The sequence below is a fragment of the Perna viridis genome, chromosome 9 (genome assembly GCF_037379345.1).
Source record: "Perna viridis isolate PV_CMFRI_1.1 ecotype Kerala chromosome 9, ASM3737934v1, whole genome shotgun sequence".
NCBI lineage: Eukaryota > Metazoa > Mollusca > Bivalvia > Mytilida > Mytilidae > Perna > Perna viridis.
In genome coordinates this window covers 36,093,079-36,116,893 of record NC_142453.1, presented here as the reverse complement: position 1 = coordinate 36,116,893, position 23,815 = coordinate 36,093,079, and the positions used below count along the sequence as shown (strand labels likewise).

General features: G+C 32.3%; 1 protein-coding gene across 7 annotated transcripts in view; it reads right to left on the bottom strand.

Moving 5' to 3' along the window:
• Positions 1–5,895: 5,895 nt before the first annotated feature.
• LOC148608192 (sarcoplasmic/endoplasmic reticulum calcium ATPase 1-like) overlaps positions 5,896–23,815 on the bottom strand; it is a 63,353-nt gene continuing 45,433 nt past the window's right edge. Inside the window, exons 16-28 of one of the 7 annotated variants that reach the window (XM_088545493.1) lie at positions 22,587–22,704; positions 22,087–22,187; positions 21,460–21,582; positions 20,909–21,121; positions 20,378–20,471; positions 19,811–19,937; positions 19,361–19,563; positions 18,693–18,778; positions 18,191–18,324; positions 15,208–15,325; positions 14,314–14,431; positions 12,269–12,293; positions 5,896–8,020 (exon numbers count right to left, since the gene is read on the bottom strand). In XM_088545493.1, the coding sequence (XP_088401619.1) occupies positions 12,286–12,293; positions 14,314–14,431; positions 15,208–15,325; positions 18,191–18,324; positions 18,693–18,778; positions 19,361–19,563; positions 19,811–19,937; positions 20,378–20,471; positions 20,909–21,121; positions 21,460–21,582; positions 22,087–22,187; positions 22,587–22,704 (1,443 nt within the window). In that variant the 3' untranslated portion in view covers positions 5,896–8,020; positions 12,269–12,285. Of the gene's footprint in view, positions 8,021–12,260; positions 14,432–15,207; positions 15,326–17,474; positions 17,609–18,190; positions 18,325–18,692; positions 18,779–19,360; positions 19,564–19,810; positions 19,938–20,377; positions 20,472–20,908; positions 21,122–21,459; positions 21,583–22,086; positions 22,188–22,586; positions 22,705–23,815 lie in introns of those variants that run through there. The other 6 variants (XM_088545490.1, XM_088545491.1, XM_088545489.1 and 3 more) reach the window with 6 other exon arrangements.

Here is a 23,815-nt window from a genome sequence, read left to right as displayed (position 1 = left end):
CCATGTTAAAGTATCTTGTAGATACGGGGTTTTAATTGACTATCAGTTTTGTATGGCCTTTTTCATTGTATGCTTTTTGCTGTTTTGTTGTGTTTCTTTGTTTTGGTTTGGGGCTTCCTTTTAATTTCGGAATTTCTGTATTTTCTTTGACCGTGGTTCACCTTGTCATCAAGAAAGTTTTGAAACATACCCATGCCAGACAATACTGTTCTTAAACTGTTACTTCAAATTGCAAAGTCAATACTTACTGAGTATACATTAATTTTGTATTTCTCTGGAGTAAATTCTCATTTGCCACACCATTAACCCCCCAACTCCCTTGATTTACCTAACATAATAAGTGTCTTTTTCTATTAATAGAATTGACCAGGAATACAGAAACTATGAATATATTGTGGGAATACCGAAGTGTCCTACCAGCAAAAACATGTAGGCACAACAATAGGAGCATAAAAGACAACCAACGGAGATCAAATAACACAAGGAACTTTAAACCTTTGCACCAATAAAAAAATATATTAGCATAAATCCAACTAAAATCAAGACAATTTCGGAAGTTTCGTAAGGATAGCCAAATCCGGCTTCTTGCAAGATACCCACCGTGCTTTGTTGTAGGTCATGTTTGGTGAAAAAAGAAAGAACATCAAATGCAGCCGTATTTGAAATTAAAGATGGAGTAATATATGAAAAACAATCAACTAATAGTCGTCCATAGTTGTCTTTTCAGATCCCTTTAGTTTTTTCTACCTTTTTGTCATCAAGAATCTACCGTTCTCCATTTGCACTTTTGAAAATAATTGTTTTTCTTTCTTACGAAGGCCAGCCTTCTGCTTTAATCCACAAAATCATTCTACACTATGACTGCTATGTATATTTCTAAATATTTTGATAAAAAGGCATGGCGAAGGTGAGTCATAGTCAGTGATCGTCATTACATGTAGATTTTAAAGATTTTGTTAAAAGTGAAGTGTTCAAGATTTCTAATCTTTGTGGTGTTGCTATAAAAATAGACATCGGTTCCTTTAATTTGGTTTCACTTACCACTTCCGGGTCATATGCCACCTTATAGAGTACCAAAATTGTAACAGCATGATCAGTGTGTATGTTGATTAAAAGTGGTCAAAATAACGCTGAGAATGTGAACTTTAAACTCATATTTGTAATTTACTACAAAAATGAATGAATATTGTTTACCTGTGTAAATAATTTGCCTCCATGCTATCCGTTAGCAAAAAGGGTAAAAATTTGTGATTTTCAGCATTATCAATTCAAGTATTTTTTTTAGAAAATTTCTCCAATCATCGAACCATTAATATAATAATTTTGCAAGTCTTATTTTCCAAGCTTAGCAATGATTTGCAAGAAAATGGATAAAACGAGAACAAGAAGACATTGATTCTCTGTCAGAGTGGGTAAAGGCCGCGAGGTTTTTAATTTTAAAACGAATGAAAGTTTTAAGTAGGCCAATGAGTGTCAATGCTACATCAGTTTTCAAAGACCTCAATGTAACAAAAACATTGTCTACTATACATAACAAATATGTTATCGTACCAGTAGACAAAGCCCAAAACAACATTGTTTGTCTGCAAAACGTATTAAATCCAGTGTTTATTATCAGTGGTAGACGTAGAAAATAATAGAAGTGATAAGACCTATACTGCCAATATACTTTCAAAAGAAGAGATAGTGGAAAACCATAAATATGTGCCCTCCTCTTTTGGTTTCTCTACCAAAGACGATGATTTTGATTTACCGTCCATGTACTGGATTCCTAAACGCCACAAGAATTCATACAGACAACGTTACATAGTTGGATCTGCAAAATGTACCACCAAACCGCTATATTGATGACGTATAATTTTTAAACAATCCTAGTTTCGCGGATTTGATACATCGCATCTACCTTAAATTTTACTACAAACGTGATGAGTTTTCATTCAGAAGTGTCAACTTTACTTTCATCTGTGGCAACATCCCTTCAGCACCTGCGTATGGTGTGTTCATATCACAACTCATACGTTATGCCAGAGCTTGCCGTAACTATGCAGACTTTTTTTTATCGCGCTAGAACTCTAAAAAATAGGCTTCTGGAGCAGGGTTATGTTGCTACAAGACTGAAGTCATCATTACAGAAGTTTCATGGTCGTCATCATGAACTCGTGGATCATAACGGTGTATCTATCTACTCCATGAAAACTGATTTGTTCAAATGTTATGGTTTTCCTTTCGTCTTTCGTCTACCCCGGCTTGACTTCATGAGCAACTCGGCGGGTGTTTCTAGAAAAGCAAAATACGCTTACCCTATAGGTGCACCTGGTACATACTTCGAGTTTTTAGTGGAGTCCGAGTTGCTGATTCACTTGTTACTTTGTATGGTTTTTTTTTTATTACTTCATGTTCTTTGTTGTGATACTCTGTTTTCAATGTATGGTATTTATCACTGGATTGCATTCTTTTGGTTTCCACCAGAATCTCGGTTTCCTTGGTTACTCCTTGCAACATTAGAATGTCTTTCGTCCTGGGAATTCACAGTGAAACTTTGTAAATTACTTTTTTAACATGTGAATTGATGGGAACATCAGAAATGGCGATTTCAAATGAGGTTTGATATAAAGGCATGATTAACAATGAAGTGTAATAACAAAATAACCGAACTGATATTTCGATTAGTGACAGCCAAGTTTGATAGAAAGGCGTACTATAGACACCTATAGAGTAGAATTGCTTTGAAAAAAGTTTTGTTTCAGTGAAAGTGTAGTTTCAAAATATCTTTTTTTTAAATATTTATTGCTTTTCAAAATTTGATGAAAGGGCATGGTGACATTTCCGATTTTCCGAATGACTGTGGGAAAAATAATAAAAGTAATAAAAGGCTTGGTAAGCAGCATATTTGATTGCACATAACTCAAAGGTTTTTTTTTTTTTTTTTTTTTTTTTTTTTTTTTAAAGTATTATATTTCTGATAGACAGCAATGGAACTTTACTAAAGACCAATGGAAATTTCACGCCGTCTACCATGTCATTAGTTGAATTTTTAGTACGAAGATATCCGATGTATATATTAGTTCATTTATCTATACCAGTCGATACTTTCTAGTACACCATCTTCTGACTTTGCTTTGTTAATTCTTTTGGGTGTTATATATTGCTTTCAACTCTGAATAATTGGCTTAATATTGCCTCTAATCATTCGCATTATTAAATAATTATAGAACCAACTGACATTAAATTTTTGCCTATAGAATGACTTTGGTTTCTTCTTACTTAACTGTCGAGTTAGATTATTACCAATGGATTCCACTGTATATAGGGTTCGGTTAATCTGTAGTTTTTCATCTATCTCCTACACAAAAGGATATTAATTACCACACTCGTTAAATATCCCGAACTCTTTATGCAAATTAGTAAAGCAAACAGTAACAAGTTTCATGGATTTTTTCACATAGTAAATTCTTGTAGGGTGATACGTAGTAAATCTGGAAGCGGTTAGGTTTGTGGAGGAGATAAAAAAATAATGGTAAATGTATTGAAAGTTTTATATTTTCGTTTTATACTTCTAGATATTGATAGTGCTGTTTGCTTAATGCAAGGATTTATATATATTATATTTATATATTTATTTCATTGCTTATGTTTACGTCCTAAAAAGATGAAACATTGACGTGTTTTAAAAGAGTTTCCCAAGTACCGTGAACCACGCTCCATAAATTGGAATTACAACTTCAAAGTTCTTATGGATGCCGTGGAGGACTACGCAAGAAAATGGATAAAACGAGAACAAGAAGACATTGATTCCCTGTCATACCGGTGAAAGGCCGTGATGTCTTAATTTGATTCGAATGAAAATTTTAAGTAGGTGGATGAGTGCCAATGCTACATCAGTTTTCAAAGACCCTGATGAAGCAAAAACATTGTCTACTATACATGACAAATATGTTTTCGTACCAGCAGACAAAGCCCAAAACAACATTGTTTGTCTGCAAAACGTTTTACATCCAATGTTTATTATCAGGGGTAGACGTAGAAAATAAAAACAGTGATAAGACCTATACTGCTACCACACTCTTGAAAGAAGAGATGGTGGGAAAACCATAAATCTGTTCTGTCCTCTTTTTGGTCTTATCCATGGACGATAATTGTGATTTACCGTCTATGTACTGGATTCGTAAACTCCACAAGAATCCATACAAACAACGTTACATAGCTGGACCTGCAAAATGTACCACCAAACCTCTGTCAAAGGTGTCTTTCAAAACTGTCAACTTCTATACTCACAACTGTCAAAGAGGGTTTACAGTCCTACCACAACACTTGTTACTCCCGTAGTGGTATTAATTCAATGTGGATCTTGAAAAATTCGAATGATCTTTTGGAGAAAATCAGTTCAAGACAATTAATCAGAATATAATAGCATTAAAACCCATGATTTTTCAACACTGTATACTTCTATTCCCCATACTCAGTTAAAATCCCGCAACACTATACATCGTTTTTTTTTTGTTTTTTTTTTAAAGATGGTACAACTAGATACAAATATATAGTTCTTGGTAGAAATTGCTCATACTTTGTAAGAAATAATTCCAAATCATCTTCTAAATATACAGAAGATGTTTACAAAATGCTGGAATTTCTACTCGACTACATATTTGTCCAGTGTGGTGGACGCGTTTTTCAACAAACGGTCGGCATTCCAACGGGAACAAATTTTGCTCCTCTACTAGATCTATTCCTTCACTCTTATGAGGATGACTGTATAGCTGATCTGATCCGAAAGAAAGAATATCGTTTATCTAGATCCTTTAATCTCAGTTTCCACTGTATAGATGACGTATTATCGAAATTTTTGGGATTTGATACATCGCATCTACCCCAAAAGAACTTGAGATAAAAGGTACTACAGACACTGTGAAGTCAGCCTCATATCTTGACCTACACTTAGAGATCGATGGTAAAGGAAAACTATTGACCAAACTTTACGACAAACGTGATGAGTTTTCATTCAGAATTGTCAACTTTCCTTTCATCTGTGGCAACATCCCTTCAGCAGCTGCGTATGGAGTGTTCATATCACAACTCATACGTTATGCCAGAGCTTGCCGAGACTACGGACTTTTTGTATCGCGCTAAAATTCTAACAAATAGGCTTCTGGAACAGGGTTATGTTGCTTAAAGATTGAAGTCATCACTACGAAAGTGTTATAGTCGTCATCATGAACTCGTGGATCGTTATGGTGCATCCATCAGCGCCATGAAAACTGATTTGTTCAACGTGTCATAGTTTTCCTTTCCTCTACCCTGGACTTGACTTTTTGTGAGCAATTCCGTTGGTGTTTCTAGAAAAGCAGAGGACGCTTACCCTACCGGTGCACCTGATCCATGCTCCCAGTTTTTAGTGGAGTCCGAGTTCCTCATTTGCTTCTGTTACTTTGTATGTATGATTTTAGTCACTTTATGTTCTTAGTTGTGTATGTCTGTTTTCCATGTCTGGTCTTTGTCCCTGGATTACCACTATAACCTTGGTTCCCTTACTTCTTTTCTAAGCTGTATACTTCTTTGTCACATGAATCAATATTTAAGTTGGTGCTTTCAAGATAATATTTTTGTAATTTACTTTTTTACATGTACATAACTACAAATTATTAAAAAGTGACTGGAGCTATCGATTCATAATTCTTAAAAAAAACTGTACAGCGTGATACGACCGCATTTACATTTTGGCAACTTTCAACACAATAACCAAGCTTTTCAGTAACACATCTCTTCATCTAGATCATTTTGGGTACCCACGACGACAATGCTATATTGGGCTAATTATATACTCAGCGAAGTTGGAAAAAATCCCTAACGAGTGTGAGAGAATTGAAAAAAGAAGGCAAATTGTATAAATTACATTACTACAAACAAAATATTTTTATTTCTATAGGAAATGTATAAAAACCTGGCAGTTTTCAATCGTTGTGCCTGATCATCGAGCAGAAAAGGTGAAAACATTTAACAATATACACTAACAAAGCTACAACGTCATTCCATCTATGGGTTCAAACCTCTAATGATTTTTCACTTACATTAAACTGGCAAGATATCATTATCACAAGTTGTTAAAATCGATATTTCTTTCACTTAAGATAAGCAATTCTTACCGACTTTCAGATGTTTTTGACGTCATAAAAGTTTCAGTGTCAATTGGAAGATGTGGCAATGACCAACGTGTAGTATTGCACTTTCGCTGAGGTTGTCAATTTCTTGACATGAAAAGGAAAAAAGTTTCTTCGAAAGCATCTATAATGCAACTAGTAATGATATGAGATAAAAATTTACCATTTTGTAAATGTTTTGCCTTTTGGAATACACCATACATCATTCGTTGATTAAAATAGACTGCCAAGTTTCTGATATATCAATAGATAAATAATTATAAATAAATCTATATTTACGCACCAACAATAAGTCAATATCACATAACAAATCTGCCCGATCAAACGGGAAACCACTGCACACTTTCCGCCGTCTTCGGTCGGAAATGCCCTAGTGATTACCCGATTGCTGCCCGATGAAACGGCAAAATATTTGAGGTACAATAGGGGTGGGTTCTTGATTCTGTAACAGAAACTCACTCACTGATGAACCTGTCATGAGAATCGCTACTGATATGCTGAATTTGGATTCAAGGGAACCTTTTGGCGAAAATTAACTGGCCATGCATGTAAATTTTCAAATACTGTGGCAACTACGACAGATCTCAGTGTGTTAACCAAGAAACAATTTGTACAAAAACAATTTGAACCGGACAATCGAAATCTTGGATACAGTGATGACTGTCAGCTATTCTAGATCGATATTGCCATGAACAGGTTTTTCTTTGGTTCGAAAATACAGACTAGAATCATCTTCATGCTTTCAATTTGAAAAGTCTAATGATAAGAACACTATGTCATTTTTTTAAATTAGAAAAATTTATAAATAGTACTACGAATGAATGCTAACACCTCATTAAAATTATCTACAATTTCTATTATCAACCTATGTACAAAGTAACTCCCCGAGGGTCAATGGAAAATTTCTATGCCACAGTAAAAATTTGAAAACGATCATGTGACCTGGGCCTCGTAGATCACGTGATCGTTTTTATGCAAATTTATTGACAGGAAGGATTCACAAAACTCATACAAACTTCTCATCTATATACACACTCGAACAAATGAACTAATGTACGAAATGACCTGACATAAGATTATCGTGAGTGATGCAAGTAGATCAATTTTGCATATTCAACATCCGATGACTAAAATCTAAAAAACACAATAAGAAAGCGCATAACAAACAGGATTTCTTGAGAAACACATGGATCTAAAAGGTATCTACTCAAACATTGTCAACAGGTAACCGCTCTTTGACGAAAAATAAAAGCGGTAAAAACCTGTCGAAGTTGGGTCACACATCCACAAGTCCTTTGTTGGGAATATTCACAGTATTTTTGAGAGAATGGCGACGAAATTCTTTACCTATATTCCTTAGTAGCGGTATGGCTCATATCCTGAGTTTGGCGGAACTGCAATTATATATGGACGCAAAAATTTAATGTGCAGCAAACAGCCGAGTCACTCGTCAATCTTTGCAACGTATTTTAACATCACATGCAGCTTTCAACCTGCATAAAATGCATTCGCCAACTCTTATGTAGCTATATTCATAACGTATCAAATATATTGTACAATGCAATCTCTAGTTTCTACAGTGCCCAACCATCTCAACTATTAGCAAGCACATAACAAATATATATATATTATAATACAAACAAAAATCAAATGAGTAAACAGAAACATTAGATATTTTAAAATAACAGTATTATGAGCTTTACATAAATGAAGCGTTATTCCCAAGAGATATAGATATAGGTAATCGTCGTTTCCAAAGGACTCATATTTTAAGGGATATTTGGACGGAAGTTGTTCGTGTCCTGCACAGGTAACTCTGGGTTCATCTGATTACCGTCCAACTTTTCAGAAGAAGTTTGGATAGTCTGAAATTGATGACGAAGCCAATTAACATTGGTCATGTTGTTAGTATATTTTTAGATTGTAAATGTCAATTTTGGGGTCCAAACAAGCAATGAAACACACCTTTCTTGCCTTAGTCTTCATGGATGAATTTGTTCTCTTTCAAACAACTTTTTTAAAGAAGCGGTAGTTGTCAAGTTAAGAAAATTATTGGTCAATAAGTTTTTCATGAAAATGAAACCATGAAAACTCTATCGCATGACTCGAGCTTTCAATCGTTTTTTTTTTTACGAGAAGCAAATATTTTGCATGACTTATAAACTCTACCAGCTTTCGTTGGAATTAAATTGGACAATAAAACATTTTCTCACACTTACGAATAAAATTGCTGAAATGCTGACAAGTATCAATTGTCGCGAATACTACAGTAAAATTAACCCACGAAAAACCAAAACAAAACGGTGCATCACCACGTCTTTCCCCAAACTTGACCATTTGTTTTTTTTTATAGTTAACACAAGGTGACCAGACAGTACATGCTTGCCAATATTATAATCTTACTGCAGTCCGACAGTCTAAGGGAGATTCGTGAAAGTATCCAAATAATATACTGTAGGGAGAGAAATAACGTAGAACTGGTTTGCACATAGACTTAACTATCAATCAAATTTTGATTCAAATCTACACAAGTTAAATACAAAACATCACAAGTCTTGAGTTGTGCGCAATTACTTACAGGCTTTCAATTAATACATGTAACATTGAAACACAAGTAAAATGATGATTCAACTCCCAACAGGGTGGAAAGGGGCAATGACTTTAATAATTATTTCTACATCTGTTCGGCCAACTTAACACTTAATATTAAACCTTCAAGAGATTGTCCGAATCCACAAGAATATAATACTGGCGTGCATACTATACATGGAACTATCTTAGCACCTGCGCATTCAGCAACTGACCAAGTTTTCAGTGAAATAATAAATTTGGCGCGAACTAAAGACGTGAATTATTTATGAAAGCTCATTAAATTTGAGAACTCAGCAGTTCTACCAAAGCATGTTAGCTTTACTAGGAATCTAAAGCGCTGCTATTTACTACTTAAATAAATAAATATTTTACTTGAAGTCTTTGATAAATATTTGCGTGCTTAATATTATTCTAGTGCCGTGTTTATGTGCCTGTTTTGAACAAGTATTACTCTCGACTTCGAGTTTCAAATAGTACACAACTGATACTATAATATGAGACCTAACAATAAAGAAAAGAAAGGACACAGCAAAGCAAACAAAAAAATGGATAATTTTGGACATTAGACAAATGTATAATACTACACAAAACAATAGGTGACGGGTAAAGACTGGGAAGAATACAGGGTAGTAAATTTCGATACAATAATTTGATATATATATAATTTAAGCTTACAGAAGGGTCGGACTAATAGAAGGAATATTACGGTAGAAAATTTTATGACAAGGAGTTGATGGCACAGAACGTACATAGAAAGGACAATGAAATGCGGGTTAGAAGAGTGGTTATATACAAGTACTGGTTAGATAAGTCATCAATGCATGCTTGTTATCGATAGAAACAAATATGCTATATAACATGAACAAACATACATGCAAACATAAATACAAAGCAATTTTAGTCAGCAAAGTAATAAATATGAAGGTAAACATTCCTAGTTCAATTAGAAACATATAAAAAGTTCATTATTCCTGTTACTGTTCAGAAAATTTAATGAGGTAAGTATTGACTTTCATTTTTCATCCGATTATTCATGCAAGTTGTTTGTTTTCATTTCATATATATCTACGGTAAAGTGCTATCAAATTTACAAATAGGTTTCAATGTAAAATATTGATGAAAATATAGCAAAATGTTGCAACTCGGTCTTTGTTTTTTTTTTTTTTTAGAATACTGTGATAATTTAGTTTTATTGAATACACTATATACTCAACTGTTTTTTTTCATACAAGAGCTTTCTGTTTTTTTTTTTATTTTGTATGGTTTAGTTTAAACTAATATTGTGGAATTAGACAATGGTTGAATCATGGTACATAATGAATAATTTCTCCGACATTTGAACTTTAATTTGTTCCAGCGAAACCATGAAATTAAAGACTAGATTTCACAATTGAATAAAATTTCCAATTGTTGCAAAATGTAATTCAGGGTAGACTCTAATGACAAATTACAGAAAACTATTACTCTACTAAAAAGTTTTCTAATTTCTTTAAAGTTCATGATGACAAAGTCAGGCCCATTAAAATCAGCCTTCCAACCTCTCTTCTGATGATGCCTAATTCTCCATTTGTATTGCAATATCAATATAATATGGAAAAAATATACGCGGTCATTTTTATGTCAATGAAAAATGTAAAGAGTACTCTCATCACTTAATGGGGATGTATAGCAAAGTTAACAGTAAAATATCCCTCCTTCATTGGTTTCCATAAAAAAAGGCTTAAAAACAAAGAAATTTGTTTTGAAATCCCCAAAAGGCAGGTTTTTTTGTTCAGATAAATTGGTTTTGACATGCCCCCTATCTCAAACTCTGCCTCCTGATTCCAAAAAACAATGTGTACTTCATGGCATTGATAGTTAAGAACAAAATGGAAAAAAAAAGGACTAATTTGACTAACAGCATTGACTTCATCCCATTCACATTATGAATGAAAAATAATAATAATAACAATAACGGGAAATTGTCCATTGCATTTTTTTTTATAAATCTTATTGCAATCTGTCAAAGTAACATATTTCAAAAGAACAATTTTAGTGACCAAACCTAACAAAAGCATTTACAAGTTCTAAAAACAAATTACTAAAAAGCTATTCATTATTATAAACTGAGATGTGAAAATATTTTACTTTTCTCCTCTGCAAATGTTGCTAGAAATAATTCAGAAACACATTTGAGATATGCATTCATAGATACAAAAGATTGTGTTATATATTTACACCACCAATGTTAAAACTCAGATGTTCAACATATATATGTATATATATAAAAGAAACATAACAGACACCAAACTAGTGATATAATAGTTAAAATTAAACAGTGCAAGTGTTGCAGCCCATGTTTAATTCTCCATATACATTTGCTGTGGGTATATAAAGCTTATTATAAATTCAATCAAATACTATTTAGTTATATAATATCATGCATGTATTAATAAGTGGCAGAGCTGCGACAGAAATATTCAAGATGGTCAGAAGGCAGTGACTGAATAGTGGGTAGTTAGCAACATTGCTGAAGAATTAAAGCTAGAGAGTTATATGGCTTATCTCTGATGTCTTTGAATATGTAACTTTTTTTCACTAATTATTTAGTTCATGAGATTCCAAGGAATTTGAACTCCCAATGAATTGAAAACTTTGACACTCAAATAAAACAATGAATTCAAACTCAACAAGCAACAAACAAAATTTGAGAAACCATGAAAATTGTTACCAAGGAAAAAAGAATCTTTCCAGTAATGGTGCTTCATACCTTCAAAAAAACTTGTCTATATGTTTAAAGAGGGAATAAATACAACTGCCTAATAGCAATGATGAATAACAAGTCTGCTAGCAGCCTATATAACTGACTATTAACTTCACACACAGCTAATAGCTATTGAATTGGCTAGAATCAGAAGGAAACACACCATGCAGTTTTCATATTTTTAATTTATAAAAGATCTTTTTACAATAATATATCAGGCCATTTATTATTGCAAAAAGTACCCTCAATACAAATACATTGTTTGGAATGTTATGACATCGTAAACAATGAATGACAATGTTTAAAACCTGTACAATTACTTGACAATGTCAACAAATGACTGATTAATTTGACTGAATTATGATCATCTCTGATTAATTGGTTTTCATATTTTATAAGAAAATTAAGTTTCAAATTTTTAGTTAAACAAAGTGAAGACTTTTCATTACTTATACCCTGGTTTGGAAATATAACAAAATGAATAAAAATTGGGATTTACTAAGTTCAATAACAGAAATTTTTATTACACTATGATCAAAATTTAAAAAGTTGGCTCAATAAACTTAATGAGAAGAATGGCTATTTAGAGTGGGGTGTAAGGCCCGTATATTCTTCTCTTACAAAAATTAAACTTATGTTTTATTAAAATCCAATATACATTCTTTGTTCTAAGAATTAAGTTAAGAATGTTCCTGAGTAAGAAAAAGCGCAATGAAGAAAAGATCACTATTGGCCATATATCATTATATATAAATAAAGTATATATATTATAATTTACCATCATATTCCTTTTTATTAATCCACTGAAAAAATCATTTATACATTTAAAAAAGCTCTTGGTACATTGTTGAAACAAAATAGAAACAATAAAAATGACTACAATGTCACATCTTGGAAAAATGTAAAATTCAATTATATCAAGTAGACCAAATACTTTTGAGCATTTCGCCACAACCAACTCACTTGATATTTGAGTGACATGTTAAGCATTATTCTCTATGAGATCAATCAGAAACCCTTCTGTACTGTTATAATTATATCCTTTATATCATTTTTTAAAATTCAAATAAAATTTAAACAAAGAATTTTTGTCTGCAAATCTAAAAATTTCTACTTGCAAGAAAGTACACTCAAAGCAAATACAAGCTTTCTAAACACATTGTATTCCAATTTTGATTCTGATGATAAGTAAATGACGTTAAAAATGATAGAATTTTGCTCCTTTTAAAATGAAGATTTTAAAGCTCATACACCATACAGTGAGCTAAGCTGGTGCTAGTGATTTCTATATGGATTTTGAGTGTGACATTCCCAAAAGGTGTGAAAAGTGGAGGTTAAAACAGTAGAAAAGGGTTCCCAGCCTATGTTAATTTATTACAAACAGAAACCCAGGTAAAAAAACTCTAGGCTGAAAATAAAACACTAATAGTTTCCAATAACATTGGAAAGAAATAGGTATCTACTAAAACCAAGCACAATTCTCTAAAATGACCAAACCAGGAATATTGCGGATGAACATATACTACTCCAACAAAATTTCATAAAACTATAAAAAGTTTTGAATGTTTTGATTATTTTCAAAAAGATGAACAAAATTTTATCTGGTTAATTGATTTGCCTAAAAGATGATTGACTAATCCAATGCCAATTTTATCATAGCATATGCTCATTTAGACTACAGTGAAAAAAAAGCAAAAAGTCCTCACCATTCATTATTATCCACACAGGATTAAAGGAACATAAGACAGTTACATGCAATAAAACAAAAAACAAGGGAGAGCATTCAGGAATACATGTTGAACACCTTTCTTAATACATTCTTATTTCTCTGCAACACTAAAACTTTATATTTGCATTTTTTTTTATTTAAACACTAATCAGAAGTGCCTAAAGTCTTTAATCTCAGTTAATAGAACAAGCAAAGCAATTTTTAGCTACTTGAAAAATAAAATCAGCTTGGTTTTAGTAGCTACCTATGACAAATACATTACATATACCATTTTATAATGGGTAAATGAGCTTACAATGGCTATGACAATGTTAAAATAGAATAATTACATCCATGAAAAATGAACATTACAATAGGGGATATTGTCACACTGTAAGAAATCTGGGGATGTTAACTTAATCGACGATTATGTATTATAGGAGGAGTATTTTATAAAACAATGTTTTTATACCACATTGATGCCTGACTATAGGATTTTTTTTGTCATGACCCATAAAATGGTGAATATTTTTAAATGAATATCATTATGTGCATGATTTGAACCATATTTCATTATGTGGAAACCAAATTTCAATTTAAAAAATTCATAGCATACTTTAATCCAAGGTATGATAGGGAAAAAAGAATTGCAAACAGATGCACAGACTGAAAAACTTTATGCCTACCAAAGTTTGTCAGGAAAACATAAAAGGATGAAAATTCAAATTTGTTTAAGGCCTTTCAATAATTTATATTGCTATCATGAGCAATCTTTTCTATAATGACAAGAATTGACACAATCATAACAAAACAGAAACAATGCCATAAAACACTTCAATAAATAAGTTGGTAAAATTATCTCCCTTTTCAAAAGGAACAGAAAGGAATAGCTCTGACAACACACAAACATCAAATGAGATTAAGTCAATGCTATTTTCATCACAAATAGGCAATGCCAGAGGGTGATGGAGAAATGGATCATTCTAAAGGTTTAAGGTAGGATCATCTTCACTAAAAGGGGGACAACCATCAAATAGGGCTGACAATCGCAAGTCCTACATACACAACCCAGACAGATATCACTGTTACGCAACCAAGTAAAATATTTTTTTTACCGTCAGTAAACTTCCTTGCAACGAACTTCAATGTTTCATCCAGTATTATGACTGGGATAGATATCTTTAACACGGCTGACCACTCTGCGAAATTCAGAGGAGTAATTTGGAAAATTGTCTGAAAAAAGAAAACAAACAAATACTGTATGCCTTTCAGAAATCAATTATACACATTTTCTAATGCTATTTCATATTTTATTGAAAGAACATGAATTAATTCGATCTATCAACCTAGTCCTCTTAAATTAACTTTCTTGAAGTAATTAAAATTTTAAAAGAAGACTGGGGATTCAATATCAAAATCCATTAAGAAGACTTTGCCTCATACGAGTACACAAAACCAGACAAAAAAAATATAGAAGAAAGGTAAGAAGAGCAATATTCTTAAGAGTAAATTTATAATGTATTTTTGTATAAATCTCCATAAATACCTGATACTCAATGACTTAAGTAGCAGTCTTTGTAAGAATCATGCAAATTCTGTAATATGTGATACACCCCAAAAAAGGCTCTCATTTTTATTATTGTTACTAAGTTGTTTCATGGGTCTATAATGAGATGTATAATCATTCATTCCAATTTGTCTGTACTTAGGAGATAATGTACATGGAAAACCCAACAGTTTCTATTGAATTTTAGTGTCATTTACAAAATTATTTACCTTAATTTTGAATCCTATAGTGCATTCTATATAATTTTTATCTCCTAAAAACATGGTATCTATGAAAAGCCATATTATATTTTCTGTTTACGTAAGCATTTTAAATAAAATATCAAAAATAAAAATATGTAGGCTTTCCAACCATGTATCACATTTTGCATGATTCTTAGTGGGTTTTCTACCTAAAATTCTACTTATAATAAAACCCTATATCACTCAATACTTATACTTACAGACATAACTTCTGTGTAGAGGATAAGGAAATGGAGAGACATTGAAAGAGCGATGGCTCCTAACAACCATGGGTTAGACCATGGAGGCATAGCTAACAATGACTGGTTCTCACTCAAACTGAAAAATAGATAAGGATTACACATATCAACCAAATCCAACAACATTAAGATTGCACAGAACAATTACCACAGTAACAAAATATGTCCAAATTCAGACTTGGTTTCATTTAAACTTAATGAGAATCTATTAAGTGTAATATATATATACATATAAAAACTTTAAGGATTAAATACTTACTTTTTAAAATGCTAATCAGCATTAAAAAAAAACTATGGAAGTTTCACAGTCTTTCTACCATTAAATGAAGAATACCAAAAGCTACTAGAAGGTAAATACTGTAAGTGGGCAATTATTTCGCAGGGCCCTAATTTAAGCTTATTTCAGCCCTCTATCAAATAACACCATAATAAATTCTGTGAAATATTTACTCTTTGTTGAAGTATTTTGTACATTACTAAACATTGGCAAAACAAGAATCACCAAAAATTATTCATTTACCAGAAACAAAAGTAGGTTGATATTTTAAATGAAAGGAGAAATACTCAATACAATAACAATGACATCACAAGTAAAGGGAGATAAATATTACCTTCATTATTTCAGCTTACCCTGAGTGGGAATGATAACGAGTAGTTTGAGCTGAAGGGTTTATGAAAGTGTTATGTATACCCCAATTTATACAGGAAGTTGATATAGGACTGCAATCAATATCACTTACAATGTATGGTGTATCTGTATAATGCTATATCCTAATTTTGAAATCGATCTGTCCAGTGGAAGCTGAGATTTTCATACGAAAATTTTCCCTATCATTCCATATAGATAAAAACAGGAAGTAGATTTTGGACAGCATCCAAAGTCACTAACAATTTAAGCCCCATCTATGTAAAGCCACACACTAAACTTGAAATCAATCCATCAAGTGGGAGCGAAGACTTTTTTGCGAATAAAAATCGATGGATGAATATACAAAGTGATTCTAATATACCAACCCCTCGCTGAGTGACATTATTATATCATTGAATACAAAATCTGCATAGGTTCTGATTAGTACATGTAATAGGTAAGGTAGCTTTTAATTCTTTGCTATTATTGTAAGTGATTAATTCAACTATTCACACAACAGAAAGATAGGAAGGGTGACTATTCCAGTCATTGTACGTCTATCTATTCTAATATCAACCATGACTAACTAATAGATTCTATATATACAATGGTCAGCATCAAGTCATACATATATACTATAGTTAATCTCTAAGGCATTCTTGTGAAGGAACACAAGGCCAAGAAAGATAACTCTTCTTAAGTGTTACATACACGTAATTAATCTATGAAAGTTCTATAATCAAGCAGAGAATGAAAAAGAATGATAGTGTTAATATAAACAAGATCACTGATGGCATCAAATTAGTATTATTTATAACAAAATAAAGCCCCTGTCACTCTGTTCTACAGGAATTGCTGGAACTTTAAGCAGGGTTTACAAAAACAAATCTATGAAACCTTGAAAAAAACATAAGGGAAGGGGTGATGGAAGAAATGAAAATATTATTGTAAATAGCTATTCTGAAGTGAATACTGCAGAATATTGTGTAATTTAACAATTGAAGCAAGGTTCACTGAAATGAAAATATTCTCTTACATTTAGTTTTATAAGTTTGTAAAGAAAATCTTGTTCTATACCAGAAAGATAAAATCTCTAAATACTATGCTGGCAACATGTAAGAAGCATAGAGAAACATAACATGCAGGAATTGCCAGATCATTTCAGACATTTCCTCTCATGAAATAATCTAAAATGTCTGTTTACCCTCTACCACAAAGGGAGGACACCTGGACTCAGAATAATACATTCAGATGCAGATTAAAGCTATTTAAAATAGAAATTAATATAAAACCAAAAGAGGATAGGGAAAATAATCAATTTCATAGATTAAAAACAATTTTGAAACTACAAATATTATCAAAGTAAAGAGAATTTGAATAAATAAACAAAAAAAAATTAAAAACACACAACACATGTCAAAAAGAATTGAGGATTTGGTAATTTAAAAATTTAAAGAGTTTCTGAAGTCCAGATTCTCCTATGTGATATAGGTTGATCTGCATCAGACATGCAAAAACTGAAGGAATATGTGAGAACTGTTCCCTTTGTGATCCAGGATAATTGTCATTCCTGATGCTATGCTCCTTGTCTGCTCCTTACCTGTTCAAAGCATTCAACATTTCAACAACAACCAGTACAGACAGAGCCATGGTCATCGGCTCAGGACTGTCGAATATGTTACAGTTGATGCCTTGAAATCTTTGGTCCTGGGCTAAGCACTGGGAATGGTGGGTCTGAGGAAAAATGTTGGTGATCAAATAAATAGGAGGAAGAAGAAGTGTTTGACATTCATTCTCTAAAGAAGACTATTCATACTCTTAAGATCCAAAACAAGAATTGATTAATGGCAATTAGCATGTTATTTGTATGAATAATCTGCTTTGAGAGGTAGAGATTTCCGGATAGATGCCACCAGGCTGTACCCTGTAAGGAGAAAAACCATCAAACAATTCAGATTCTATGAACCATACAGGTTAAATAGATTTTGTACAGCCACAAACAAGATAATAGTGTGGGATGAACTAGAATGTTTCAAGTCAGAAGTCATTATTTTCATCTGGACCAAAGGACATAAACTCAGATGGTTCATAGATTCCTTAGATTAGAAAGGAGGAAATACAGACAACTGTTTCATATAGGTACCGTCAAACCTATAGTAATGATTCCACAATTTGGAAATTAGAAAGTCTAAGTTCAATAAACATAATTTAAGTCACAAGCCAAAAATATGAAAAGTTAGAAAACACCTGTCTGTATTTGTGAGAAAGAACATATAAAACCACCACCAGATGGAGATAAATGTGTGCACTGGTTACCTGTTCAAAGCATTGAGCATTTCAATAGTGACCAGTACAGATAAAGCCATGGTCATTGGATGAGGATCATTAAATATATGACATGGTACACCAGCAAACATTCCTGGCTCAGCTGGACACTGCATGTGGTGGGTCTGTAACAACATGGCAATAATAGTCAGTATTTCTTCCAAAACATAATTATTTATCAATTAGCTATTAATGCTCCCATTCATAAATTAATTATAAATCTTTGCAGCAGAACCTGATGCTGATGGAGTCTGTACACCAATGGTTTGACCAGTAAAACATCATGGTAAATCAAAGAGCCATCATATCACAACAGTAAATGAATATCAACATTCCAAAATTCAGGGCAATTTCATCAATTAATATGCAAATTACTATATCATGGTAAAAAAGACTTCTGTATAACTCATTGATAAAATAAATCATTATACTATACTATCTAATCAACCAAATATTGGAGCCTTTTCAGTTATATAGATCAAGTGTAACTTACAAGTTGATAATAATTAAGTTTGGGACCATGATCATAAACCATAAACCACCAGGCTGCTGCTCCTACTGTAGCACAACCAACATAGACTGAAAGGTAAAATAGAGAAGATGACTTATGGTAGTAGGTTTTGTCCAACACAAGGTAAATAATATTCAGTAGTGGATACAAAAAGGTGCCCTCCCGTTTTGTTTTATTTGATCATGACTAATTTTGAGCTAGTTTCATGGATATTTCCCCCAGTTTCGGAGATATTTTCATCACATCATGGTTCACTAAGGACGATCTCAGTAGATTATTTGATGGGCAATTCTAAACTATGTTATGAATTTTGTAAAAATGATTGTTCACAAAATATATCCAGTTCATTCGAAATTTATTCAGCATAGTTGTTTGATTGTCATGTACAAGTAGTTATTTTTACATAAAGTTTGAAATTTTATTTTTTGCCATACAAAAATGTGTTTTACCTCAGTGTAGGATTTATTCAAATTGTAACAATTTTACCTAAATTTTGACAACCCGGCTCCTTTTTCTTCAATTTCTTAATCCTTCATACAGAGTAAAAAAAGTTATTCAGATTACTGGATACTGACATTCCAAAAAGCTCATAAAGTTTTATTTATTCCAACAGAGGCTAAAATGAATTCCATGTCTGACAGTAAACTTACTTCCAATAGCCATGTATCTGAAGAAAAGCCAACCAGAAATGAGACTGTCCTTTGTACTTCTTGGTTGTTTCTTCATGATGTCAAGATCTGGAGGATTGAAGCCGAGGGCTGTAGCAGGTAAACCGTCAGTGACCAAGTTAACCCACAATAGTTGAACAGGGATTAAAGCTTCAGGGATACCAAGAGCAGCTGTCAGGAAAATACTGAAAAAATGTTTAGTCTTGATAGTGAGTTAGGTCAACCAAAATTGAACATCCTTTTTTTGCCTTCAGAATTTGCAAATGACAAGTTATACTCTTTGAAATAATGACTGCAGTTCCTTCTAAAGTCATTACATATTTCATCCTGTTTCTTCTGCAATGAGCAGGTATACTTTACAATTAAATCTTCTGATTCAGCTAGCTCATAAAAAGAATTCAAAAATCACAAAAAAAATTTAAGTCTCCTTACCATACAACTTCACCAATATTAGATGAGATCAAATAACGGATAAACTGTTTCATGTTGTTGTAGATGGCTCTGCCTTCCTCAACAGCAGCCACAATGGAGGCAAAGTTGTCATCAGCCAACACCATCTGTGCAAAAGGAGTCAAGGACAAATATCTTAAGTCATTTATAACTTTACAGCTACATAAATTTGTTCTTCTAGAAATATAGGACCTTTCTTCTATGAAATAAATGACCCAATTTCCACATACTGTAAATCTATACATTTGTTCTGTGAACTATGTACATCAGTACTGCTTAATAAAAATTATAAAATACAACAGCCCTCTTTATGCTATTTAATGAGAATCTGTAATTTTGGTTCTTTTTTTTAAAATATAATCTTGAATTTTGTCATTCACAATGTAGATACTATGCAGAGGACCATTATCTGTAGATTGTAATTTGATAAAATTCATAGAATCTATGGAAAATCTATAAAGGTAAACAATTCTGTCATTAAACCAATAGGAATGTTACAGTCATCATATGCCTGCTAATATTATTTCTATGATATTTTTAAAAGGATATCTGATGCAGTCTTGGCCACAGCAGTTCCTGATCCCATGGCAATACCAATTTCAGCTTTCTTCAGAGCGGGGGCATCATTTACACCATCACCTGTCTGTAAAATAAGGAACAAATAGTTGAAAAACTTTATCACTCAAAATACAAAAGACTCATTTATAATATATCAAAATAAAGCAAGTGTTACTCATAAAAGAGATCTTACACTTCTCCAAGTACTTGCATTTGACTTTACTTTCAGACAGAGTACCTTATTATTTATTTTTGTTATAATGAGTAGTCTGCCCTTGATACTCAAGATTTATTGTTGATTGTCTGAATTGACATAAATCGGCACAACAGAAGAAAGAAAACTGACTAAACAAAGAATGATCAATGTTAAATTAGCTATGTAGATGAAGCTGTTTAATTTGTTCATGTAAATCAATGCTTAGTTTCCAGGGACAATTTCTTCTTTTTCTCTACTACAAGTATCAGCCAGTAAGATAACTGACAGTTTTCAAAAAATATCAATAAACTTCTTCTGTATCGTACCATGGCAGAAACTTCTCCTTCACCCTGTAAATACTCTACAATTTTACTCTTGTGTGTAGGTTCTACTCTGGCAAACAGTCTAGCCTTCATACATGCTCTTCTCTGTTCCTCGATTGAGAGATCATCAAACTCACGTCCAGTGAATGACAATCCTTCTGTTGATTCATTCTCTCCAAATACGCCAATTCTTCTACAGATAGCTTCAGCTGTTGCCTAAAATATATCAAATACTTGTATTAAAAATCATAACAGCCAGCTCGGAGAACATTCTTAAAAATCTGTATGCCCAAATTTGCAGGTTTCTAATGAAACCATACTAATTTATTTACATGTTATCTTTTTCAATTCATTTTCTTTTATCATAAAATTTACAATGTACTACAATGTGAACTTAATTATTGACAGCATTGATTTTGGTGGTTTTAAATGCAACTTAAAAAGTTACTTATTTTTAATGCAGTTTCCCATAAGACAAAATAAATTTAATTTTTTAAATTTCAGCTATATAAAAATTAATGCCTTATTTTCTATCACAGAATCTAAAATAGTACCTTATTATCACCAGTAATGACAATAACCCTGATTCCTGCATCACGGCAACGTTTGATGGAGTCCATTACTTCTGTTCTTGGAGGATCCAGCATACCAACTACACCAACAAAGGTCATGTTTGTCTACAAATACGGAAGAATCTTGTATCAATGGTGTAAAACAAAGTTAAAGCCAAAATCAGTAACATTTTCTAAGTTAAGTGTCACCAGGGGCAACTAACATTTTGGTGAGGGAAAGTTATCAATCACACTCACCTTTCCCTTTGAGATGTAGAATACTTAAAATTTCAAAAGGATTCATTAAGTTCAGAGTGCAAAGTTTTAGCACAAGCAAATTTTCATTTGAATTTTCTCATAGAAGCCAAACATTTCCAAGAACTCTAGACCACCCTAGTTCAATGAGGGCACAAATCGGTAGTTTTCCACTGTTTTAAATCATGCTTTGAGCTACATTCATATTTTGACTTTGTGATGACTTTTTTCATGCACATTTCATTCAGTTTTTTTCAATTCACACTCTCTTAAGTTGGAGGTCCAATTTCAACATCACATCAACAGTGTAATTGTGGTCAAATATCAGATAGGTCACAAGTAAAAACAAAACCTGTAAAGCTATCAAAGACTTACCTCGTACTCAATAAATTTTCGTGAATCTTCTAAGTCCATGTCCTCTCTCCTTGGTGGGTTATCAATTGTGGCTAAGGCCAAACATCTCAGGGTATCACGACCTAATTGATAGTCATAAAATGTAATTGATGGATGTAAAGAAAATATGATTAGATTCTTTCTTCTCAAGATTTTTTTTTAATTCAAATTTGTTGACAGAAAATTGATACATTCTGAATTTTAATTATCATAAATTTGAAAGCAGTTCATTAATTAATTAAAAGCTTGAATGTGTTAATGTGTTAAACTCGAAGATGTCAAACAGTATAGTGTTCTAGGATTCCACTTTCCTGTCATCTGGAAAGCTTGAATTTTTTAAAGGATTTGTTAAGTTTGGAAAGCAAACTTCATGTGTGGAAAAGTTACTCATCATTTAGAGTTTTTCAAAAGAAGCCTTAAGTTTTGAAAAAGATGAATGGTGTGGGACAATTGTCAAGAGCATAAAATTAGTTAATGCATACCAGTTCCGTAAGAAGCAACATGTTTCATGATCTCATTCTTGATGGCTGGTGACATGGGAACTTTGTTAGCTCCAACCCTGACATGAGTACATCTGTCCAAAATACCTTCTGGAGCTCCCTGAAAGTTCATACTGAACAATAAGGCACTGATAATAAATGTTTCATTTCAATGTAAATGCGTCAATATAACTATTGATACATTGAACTGGAGAGATAATTCATTATTGAATTTTTGTCCTGAAATTATCTGTAAAATATACCTGAATAAAGATAGTAGGATAGTAGTGATGAGGGAGATGAATGTTTTAAAGGAAGTCCACACTAAAATTATGCAGTTGGTTGCACAAAGACAAATTTTGTTTTCAAAAAATTTCCTCCCTTTCATTTCACCAATGCATCCTTTCTCAAAGTTGAATGTCATTTTTTTTTATTACACTGACAGCATTACAGCATTGAAATTCATTGAAAAAGGGAGATAACTCTTTTTTCATGAAAAATTTTGTTGCTTTGTAAGGGAACTTTTAAAATCATTATCAGAGCCATCCATCCTCCATTGTTTGAAATCACTATACTATTTGACATACGATATAATATAATATACATATAACATGAAAAATGAACAAAAACTTCTGTGAGAAAAAAAATATGTTGTGCCACCCACATCATAGAATATGCTTGAGTTTTACATAGACAGCCTATTAAATGCATGAAAATAAATGAGATTTTTGTTTGTTTGTTGGGGTTTAATGTCCCAACAAACAAACAAACAAACAAAAATCTCATTTATTTTTATGCATTTAAGAGGCTGTCTACGTAAAACTCAAGCATATTCTATGATGTGGGTGGCACAACATATTTTTTTTCTAACAGAAGATTTTGAAATAAAGATTAAACTGAAGATACTACTTAACCAAATCTTGTTGTGTAAGGAGGTAGATTTTCAATAACAAAAAATGCAGGCTTAACCAAGTACAAAATACTTTTTTTTAAAACTCTGTAACAGATCAGCTGATTTGGTCATGAAATGAAGGTTATAGAAATGTCATATAATTAGAATGCCAGAAGTTTCTAGCTAAGATCATCAGCATTTAAGCAGATAAGGCTTTTGCACTTCAAATTATGCAACATTCCATTAAACAAGTCAGTGCAAAAATCACCAATCTCAAGTTACTAATGTATAAACACAACATTATCACTAATAAATATTACATCATTTTAATTATAGAAGA